Source organism: Salvelinus fontinalis, chromosome 20 (assembly GCF_029448725.1).
Source record: "Salvelinus fontinalis isolate EN_2023a chromosome 20, ASM2944872v1, whole genome shotgun sequence".
Classification (NCBI taxonomy): domain Eukaryota; kingdom Metazoa; phylum Chordata; class Actinopteri; order Salmoniformes; family Salmonidae; genus Salvelinus; species Salvelinus fontinalis.
The window spans coordinates 40,850,065-40,860,984 of NC_074684.1; the positions used below are offsets into that span (position 1 = coordinate 40,850,065).

At 55.5% G+C, this 10,920-nt stretch overlaps 1 protein-coding gene across 1 annotated transcript; it reads left to right on the top strand.

Moving 5' to 3' along the window:
- Window positions 1–4,511: 4,511 nt before the first annotated feature.
- LOC129817898 (basic proline-rich protein-like) lies at window positions 4,512–10,477 on the top strand (the record flags this gene model as incomplete). The annotated part of the gene is made up of 6 exons (XM_055873495.1): window positions 4,512–4,804; window positions 4,929–5,023; window positions 5,849–6,161; window positions 6,624–7,319; window positions 7,663–7,816; window positions 10,406–10,477. Coding segments are annotated over 6 exons (1,623 nt in total), but the record flags the coding sequence as incomplete, so codon positions are not given.
- Between the last annotated feature and the right edge of the window lie 443 nt (window positions 10,478–10,920).

The window sequence follows — 10,920 nt, forward strand, 5'->3', positions numbered from 1 at the left end:
TGTGAAACAGTGGCTCTTCCAATATTAGAGATAGAGAGGGGGGGGCAGAGTAGTAGAGTGATCCAAACCAAAAACTACTGTGGCTGAATCCACACCCGCTATTTTCTCTCTCTGCTATCTGATTGGCTGGTCTGAGTGGGCTGGACATACTGACCCTAACTGTTGATGTTGACGTCTCAGACCCCCATGTGCACAAACACACACACACACACACACACACACACACAAACACACACACACACACTGTTAACACCCCTCCTACTTCCTCATACTCCTTGGATTAGTTTTGACCTGGACGTTCTTCCTTTTCCCTCCTTCCTTTCCTCTCCTCCCTCCTCTTCCCTCCTTCCTTTCCTCTCCTCCCTCCGTTTCCCTCCGTCCAGTGGGCCACCTGCTTCCACTAGCCGAGTCCTTAAGAGTCGATTGACGCACCTGTGCGTCAATTTAAGTAACATTCAAAACCTTTCCCATCACACATCCATCAGTTTAAGCTGAGATGGGCTACACCTCCAACATCTGTTTACATTTAACCCCTTATTTTAGCCACTGAACATTCTCCATATACAGTGGGGAGAACAAGTATTTGATACACTGTCGATTTTGCAGGTTTTCCTACTTACAAAGCATGTAGAGGTCTGTACATTTTATCATAGGTACACTTCAACTGTGAGAGACGGAATCTAAAACAAAAATCCAGAAAATCACATTGTTTGATTTTTAAGTAATTCATTTGCAATTTACCACTACCAACACAACCACTACGTCTACCACAACCACTACCTCTACCACATTTACATTACATCATTTACATCATTTAGCAGACGCTCTTATCCAGAGCGACTTACAAATTGGAAAGTTCATACATATTCATCCTGGTCCCCGCGTGGGGAATGAACCCACAACCCTGGCGTTGCAAGCGCCATGCTCTACCAACTGAGCCACACGGGACCACCTCTACCACCTCTACCACCACCACCTCCACCACCTCTACCACCACCACCTCTACCACCACCTATACCTCCACCACCTCTACCACCACCACCTCTACAACCTCTACCTCCACCACCTCTACCTCCACCACCTCTACCACCTCTACCACCTCTACCACCACCACCTCTACCACCACCACCTCTACCACCTCCACCACCTCTACCACCACCTCTACCACCACCTATACCTCCACCACCTCTACCACCACCACCTCTACCACCTCTACCTCCACCACCTCTACCACCACCTATACCTCCACCACCTCTACCACCACCTATACCTCCACCACCTCTACCACCACCACCTCTACCACCTCTACCTCTACCACCTATACCACCACCACCTCTACCACCTCTACCACCACCACCTCCACCACCTCTACCTCCACCACCACCTCTACCTCTACCACCTATACCACCTCTACCACCTCTACCACCACCACCTCTACCACCTCTACCACCTCTACCACCTCTACCACCTCCACCACCTCCACCTATACCACCTCTACCACCTCTACCTCCACCACCTCTACCACCACCACCTCTACCACCTCTACCTCTACCACCTATACCACCTCTACCACCTCTACCACCACCACCTCTACCACCTCTACCACCACCACCTCTACCACCTCTACCACCTCTACCACCACCACCTCTACCACCACCTATACCTCCACCACCTCTACCACCTCTACCACCACCACCTCTACCACCACCACCTCTACCACCACCACCTCTACCACCTCTACCACCTCTACCTCCACCACCTCTACCTCCACCACCTCTACCACCACCTATACCTCCACCACCTCTACCACCACCAACTCTACCACCTCTACCTCCACCACCTCTACCACCACCTATACCTCCACCACCTCTACCACCACCTATACCTCCACCACCTCTACCACCACCACCTCTACCACCTCTACCTCTACCACCTCTACCACCACCTATACCTCCACCACCTCTACCACCACCACCTCTACCAGGTCTACCTCCACCACCTCTACCATCTCTACCACCACCACCTCTACCACCTCTACCACCACCACCTCTCCCACCTCTACCACCACCTCTACCTCCACCACCACTACCTCCACCACCTCTACCACCAACCACCACCACCTCTACCTCCGCCACCTCTACCTCCACCACCTCTACAACCTCTAACCACCACCACCTCTACCACCTCTACCACCTCTACAACCACCTATACCTCCACCACCTCTACCTCCACCACCTCTACCACCACCACCTCTACCACCTCTACCACCACCTATACCTCCACCACCTCTACCTCCACCACCTCTACCACCTCTACAACCTCTAACCACCACCACCTCTACCACCTCTACCACCTCCACCTATACCACCTCTACCACCTCTACCTCCACCACCTCTACCACCACCACCTCTACCACCTCTACCTCTACCACCTATACCACCTCTACCACCTCTACCACCACCACCTCTACCACCTCTACCACCACCACCTCTACCACCTCTACCACCACCTATACCTCCACCACCTCTACCACCTCTACCACCACCACCTCTACCACCACCACCTCTACCACCACCACCTCTACCACCTCTACCTCCACCACCTCTACCTCCACCACCTCTACCACCACCTATACCTCCACCACCTCTACCACCACCACCTCTACCACCTCTACCTCCACCACCTCTACCACCACCTATACCTCCACCACCTCTACCACCACCTATACCTCCACCACCTCTACCACCACCACCTCTACCACCTCTACCTCTACCACCTATACCACCACCACCTCTACCACCTCTACCACCACCACCTCCACCACCTCTACCTCCACCACCACCTCTACCTCTACCACCTATACCACCTCTACCACCTCTACCTCTACCACCTCTACCACCTCTACCACCACCACCTCTACCACCTCTACCACGACCTATACCTCCACCACCTCTACCACCACCACCTCTACCACCTCTACCTCTACCACCTCTACCTCCACCACCTCTACCACCACCACCTCTACCACCACCACCACCACCACCTCTACCACCACCACCTCTACCACCACCACCACCACCACCTCTACCACCACCACCACCACCTCTACCACCACCACCATCTCTACCACCACCACCTCTACCACCAACACCACCTCTACCACCACCACCTCTACCACCTCTACCACCACCACCTCTACCTCCACCACCTCTACCACCTCGACCACCTCTAACCACCACCACCTCTACCACCTCTACCACCACCACCCCTACCTCCACCACCTCTACCTCCACCACCTCTACCTCCACCCCCTCTTTACCTCTACCACCTCTACCACCACCTCTACCTCCACCACCTCTACCTCCACCACCTCTACCACCACCACCACCACCTCTACCTCCACCACCTCTACCACCTCTACAACCTCTAACCACCACCACCTCTACCACCTCTACAACCTCTAACCACCACCACCTCTACCACCTCTACCACCTCTACCTCCACCACCTCTACCACCACCACCTCTACCACCACCACCTCCACCACCTCCACCACCTCTACCTCCACCACCTCTACCACCACCACCACCACATCTACCTCCACCACCTCTACCTCCACCACCTCTACCACCACCACCTCTACCACCTCTACCACCTCTACCACCACCACCTCTACCTCTACCACCTCTACCTCCACCACCTCCACCACCTCTACCACCTCTACCACCACCACCTCTACCACCTCTACCACCACCTATACCTCCACCACCTCTACCACCACCACCTCTACCAGGTCTACCTCCAACACCTCTACCATCTCTACCACCACCACCTCTACCACCTCTACCACCACCACCTCTCCCACCTCTACCACCACCTCTACCTCCACCACCACTACCTCCACCACCTCTACCACCAACCACCACCACCTCTACCTCCGCCACCTCTACCTCCACCACCTCTACAACCTCTAACCACCACCACCTCTACCACCTCTACCACCTCTACAACCACCTATACCTCCACCACCTCTACCTCCACCACCTCTACCACCACCACCTCTACCACCTCTACCACCACCTATACCTCCACCACCTCTACCTCCACCACCTCTACCACCTCTACAACCTCTAACCACCACCACCTCTACCACCTCTACCACCACCACCTCTACCACCTCTACCACCTCTACCACCTCTACCACCTCCACCACCTCCACCTATACCACCTCTACCATCTCTACCTCCACCACCTCTACCACCACCACCTCTACCACCTCTACCTCTACCACCTATACCACCTCTACCACCTCTACCACCACCACCTCTACCACCTCTACCACCACCACCTCTACCACCTCTACCACCACCTATACCTCCACCACCTCTACCACCTCTACCACCTCTACCACCACCACCTCTACCACCTCTACCACCACCACCTCTACCACCTCTACCACCACCTATACCTCCACCACCTCTACCACCTCTACCACCACCACCTCTACCACCACCACCTCTACCACCACCACCTCTACCACCTCTACCACCTCTACCTCCACCACCTCTACCTCCACCACCTCTACCACCACCTATACCTCCACCACCTCTACCACCACCACCTCTACCACCTCTACCTCCACCACCTCTACCACCACCTATACCTCCACCACCTCTACCACCACCTATACCTCCACCACCTCTACCACCACCACCTCTACCACCTCTACCTCTACCACCTATACCACCACCACCTCTACCACCTCTACCACCACCACCTCCACCACCTCTACCTCCACCACCACCTCTACCTCTACCACCTATACCACCTCTACCACCTCTACCACCACCACCACCACCTCTACCTCCACCACCTCTACCACCTCTACAACCTCTAACCACCACCACCTCTACCACCTCTACCACCTCTACCTCCACCACCTCTACCACCACCACCTCTACCACCACCACCTCCACCACCTCCACCACCTCTACCTCCACCACCTCTACCACCACCACCACCACATCTACCTCCACCACCTCTACCTCCACCACCTCTACCACCACCACCTCTACCACCTCTACCACCTCTACCACCACCACCTCTACCTCTACCACCTCTACCTCCACCACCTCTACCACCACCACCTCTACCACCTCTACCACCACCTATACCTCCACCACCTCTACCACCACCACCTCTACCAGGTCTACCTCCACCACCTCTACCATCTCTACCACCACCACCTCTACCACCTCTACCACCACCACCTCTCCCACCTCTACCACCACCTCTACCTCCACCACCACTACCTCCACCACCTCTACCACCAACCACCACCACCTCTACCTCCGCCACCTCTACCTCCACCACCTCTACAACCTCTAACCACCACCACCTCTACCACCTCTACCACCTCTACAACCACCTATACCTCCACCACCTCTACCTCCACCACCTCTACCACCACCACCTCTACCACCTCTACCACCACCTATACCTCCACCACCTCTACCTCCACCACCTCTACCACCTCTACAACCTCTAACCACCACCACCTCTACCACCTCTACCACCTCTACAACCACCTATACCTCTACCACCTCTACCACCACCACCTCTACCACCTCTACCACCTCTACCACCTCTACCACCTCCACCACCTCCACCTATACCACCTCTACCATCTCTACCTCCACCACCTCTACCACCACCACCTCTACCACCTCTACCTCTACCACCTATACCACCTCTACCACCTCTACCACCACCACCTCTACCACCTCTACCACCACCACCTCTACCACCTCTACCACCACCTATACCTCCACCACCTCTACCACCTCTACCACCACCACCTCTACCACCACCACCTCTACCACCACCACCTCTACCACCTCTACCACCTCTACCTCCACCACCTCTACCTCCACCACCTCTACCACCACCTATACCTCCACCACCTCTACCACCACCACCTCTACCACCTCTACCTCCACCACCTCTACCACCACCTATACCTCCACCACCTCTACCACCACCTATACCTCCACCACCTCTACCACCACCACCTCTACCACCTCTACCTCTACCACCTATACCACCACCACCTCTACCACCTCTACCACCACCACCTCCACCACCTCTACCTCCTCCACCACCTCTACCTCTACCACCTATACCACCTCTACCACCTCTACCACCACCACCTCTACCACCTCTACCACCTCTACCACCTCTACCACCTCCACCACCTCCACCTATACCACCTCTACCACCTCTACCTCCACCACCTCTACCACCACCACCTCTACCACCTCTACCTCTACCACCTATACCACCTCTACCACCTCTACCACCACCACCTCTACCACCTCTACCACCACCACCTCTACCACCTCTACCACCTCTACCACCACCACCTCTACCACCACCTATACCTCCACCACCTCTACCACCTCTACCACCACCACCTCTACCACCACCACCTCTACCACCACCACCTCTACCACCTCTACCACCTCTACCTCCACCACCTCTACCTCTACCACCTATACCAACTCTACCACCTCTACCTCCACCACCTCTACCACCACCACCTCTACCACCTCTACCACCACCTATACCTCCACCACCACCACCACCTCTACCACCAACACCACCACCACCTCTACCACCACCACCTCTACCACCTCTACCACCACCACCTCTACCACCACCACCTCCACCACCTCTACCACCACCACCTCTACCACCACCTATACCTCCACCACCTCTACCACCACCTATACCTCCACCACCTCTACCACCACCACCTCTACCACCTCTACCTCCACCACCTCTACCACCACCACCTCTACCACCTCCACCACCTCTACCACCACCACCTCTACCACCACCACCTCTACCACCACCACCTCTACCACCTCTACCACCACCACCTCTACCACCTCTACCTCCACCACCTCTACCACCACCACCTATACCTCCACCACCTCTACCACCACCACCTCTACCACCTCTACCACCACCTATACCTCCACCACCTCTACCACCACCACCTCTACCACCTCTACCTCTACCACCTATACCTCCACCACCTCTACCACCACCACCTCTACCACCTCTACCACGACCTATACCTCCACCACCTCTACCACCACCACCTCTACCACCTCTACCTCTACCACCTCTACCTCCACCACCTCTACCACCACCACCTCTACCACCACCACCACCACCACCTCTACCACCACCACCTCTACCACCACCACCACCACCACCTCTACCACCACCACCACCACCTCTACCACCACCACCATCTCTACCACCACCACCTCTACCACCAACACCACCTCTACCACCACCACCTCTACCACCTCTACCACCACCACCTCTACCTCCACCACCTCTACCACCTCGACCACCTCTAACCACCACCACCTCTACCACCTCTACCACCACCACCTCTACCTCCACCACCTCTACCTCCACCACCTCTACCTCCACCCCCTCTTTACCTCTACCACCTCTACCACCACCTCTACCTCCACCACCTCTACCTCCACCACCTCTACCACCACCACCACCACCTCTACCTCCACCACCTCTACCACCTCTACAACCTCTAACCACCACCACCTCTACCACCTCTACCACCTCTACCTCCACCACCTCTACCACCACCACCTCTACCACCACCACCTCCACCACCTCCACCACCTCTACCTCCACCACCTCTACCACCACCACCACCACATCTACCTCCACCACCTCTACCTCCACCACCTCTACCACCACCACCTCTACCACCTCTACCACCTCTACCACCACCACCTCTACCTCTACCACCTCTACCTCCACCACCTCCACCACCTCTACCACCTCTACCACCACCACCTCTACCACCTCTACCACCACCTATACCTCCACCACCTCTACCACCACCACCTCTACCAGGTCTACCTCCACCACCTCTACCATCTCTACCACCACCACCTCTACCACCTCTACCACCACCACCTCTCCCACCTCTACCACCACCTCTACCTCCACCACCACTACCTCCACCACCTCTACCACCAACCACCACCACCTCTACCTCCGCCACCTCTACCTCCACCACCTCTACAACCTCTAACCACCACTACCTCTACCACCTCTACCACCTCTACAACCACCTATACCTCCACCACCTCTACCTCCACCACCTCTACCACCACCACCTCTACCACCTCTACCACCACCTATACCTCCACCACCTCTACCTCCACCACCTCTACCACCTCTACAACCTCTAACCACCACCACCTCTACCACCTCTACAACCTCTAACCACCACCACCTCTACCACCACCACCTCTACCACCTCTACCAGCTCCACCAAATCTACCACCACCACCTCTACCACCTCTACCACCTCTACCACCTCCACCACCTCCACCACCTCTATCACCTCTACCAAATCCACCACCTCTACCACCTCTACCACCTCTACCACCACCACCTCTACCACCACCACCTCTACCACCTCTACCACCTCCACCACATCTACCTCTCCTACCTCTACCACCACCTCTACCTCCACCACCTCTACCTCCACCACCTCTACCACCTCCACCTCCACCACCTCCACCTTTACCACCACCACCAACACCACCACCACCTCTACCACCATCACCACCACCACCACCTCTACCACCACCACCTCTAGCTCCACCACCTCTAGCTCTACCACCACCACCTCTACCACCACCACCTCTACCACCTCTACCACCACCACCTCTACCACCTCTACCTCCACCACCTCTACCACCACCACCTCTACCACCTCTACCTCCACCACCTTTACCTCCACCACCTCCACCACCTCTACCACCACCTCTACCTCCACCACCTCTACCTCCACCACCTCTACCACCACCACCTCTACCACCTCTACCTCCACCACCTTTACCTTCACCACCTCCACCACCTCTACCACCACCTCTACCTCCACCACCTCTACCACCACCACCTCTACCACCTCTACCTCCACCACCTCTACCACCACCTCTACCTCCACCACCTCTACCACCACCACCTCTACCACCTCTACCACCACCTCTACCTCTACCACCTCTACCTCCACCACCTCTACCTCCACCACCTCTACCACCACCACCTCTACCACCTCTACCACCTCTACCACCACCATCACCACCACCACCACCACCTCTACCACCACCACCTCTACCTCCATCACCTCTACCACCACCTCTACCCTCTCTACCACCACCTCTACCAGAACCAACACCTCTACTAGAACCACCACCTCTACCACCAGGGTTTCATGGTCCTCAGCTCTGTTCTGTCGCTAACAGCTAGCAGGGTTTAATGGCCCTCAGCTCTGTTCTGTCGCTAACAGCTAGCAGGTTTTAATGGCCCTCAGCTCTGTTCTGTCGCTAACAGCTAGCAGGGTTTAATGGCCTTCAGCTCTGTTCTGTCGCTAACAGCTAGCAGGGTTTAATGGCCTTCAGCTCTGTTCTGTCGCTAACAGCTAGCAGGGTTTAATGGCCCTCAGCTCTGTTCTGTCGCTAACAGCTAGCAGGGTTTAATGGCCCTCAGCTCTGTTCTGTCGATAACAGCTAGCAGGGTTTAATGGCCTTCAGCTCTCTTCTGTCGCTAACAGCTAGCAGGGTTTAATGGCCCTCAGCTCTGCTCTGTCGCTAACAGCTAGCAGGGTTTAATGGCTCTCGGCTCTGTTCTGTTGCTAACAGCTAGCAGGGTTTAATGGCCCTCATCTCTGTTCTGTCGCTAACAGCTAGCAGGGTTTAATGGCCTTCAGCTCTGTTCTGTCGCTAACAGCTAGCAGGGTTTAATGGCCCTCAGCTCTGTTCTGTCGCTAACAGCTAGCAGGGTTTAATGGCTCTCAGCTCTGTTCTGTTGCTAACAGCTAGCAGGGTTTAATGGCCCTCAGCTCTGTTCTGTCGCTAACAGCTAGCAGGGTTTAATGGCCCTCATCTCTGTTCTGTCGCTAACAGCTAGCAGGGTTTAATGGCCCTCAGCTCTGCTCTGTCGCTAACAGCTAGCAGGGTTTAATGGCTCTCGGCTCTGTTCTGTTGCTAACAGCTAGCAGGGTTTAATGGCCCTCATCTCTGTTCTGTCGCTAAACAGCTAGCAGGGTTTAATGGCCTTCAGCTCTGTTCTGTCGCTAACAGCTAGCAGGGTTTAATGGCCTTCAGCTCTGTTCTGTCGCTAACAGCTAGCAGGGTTTAATGGCCTTCAGATCTGTTCTGTCGCTAACAGCTAGCAGGGTTAAATGGCCTTCAGCTCTGTTCTGTCGCTAACAGCTAGCAGGGTTTAATGGCCTTCAGTCCTCCACACATATTATTACTTCGTGTTCCACTTTTCTCTCATCCCCTCAGCTCTCCTCCCCCGCCGCCTCCATCTCCAACCCACAGCAGTTCCTTTCTGCTCCTATTTTTAAGTACAAGTGATGTCAATTAGGGACCTCCATGAAGGCAGCAGGCGGCAGGCAGCAGACAGTCACAGCAATGAGAGAAGAGAGGAAATTGTCTTTAAACTCCCCTCTCTCTCACCCTCTTCTCCCTCTTCCTCCCCCTCTCATGTCTCTCCTGTTCTCCCCCTCACCTCCCTCCTCCTCACCACTCCCCCTCTCTCTCTCTTTTCCCCTCTCCTACCTCCGCCTCATCATCTCTCCCCTCCTCTTTCTCCCACTCACATCCCCCCCTCTCTTCCTCTCTCTCCCCCTTTCCTCCCTCCTCCTCCCCACCACAACCACTCACCCTCTCCATTGCTCACTTCCTCAGCTTTCCACGATCAGCTCTTCCATGTTGAGAACAGAGAGGACGAAAGAAATATCACACAGAAACAATGCAGAATTCTCTCTCTCTCTCTGTCTTTCTCTCTCCCTTCTCTC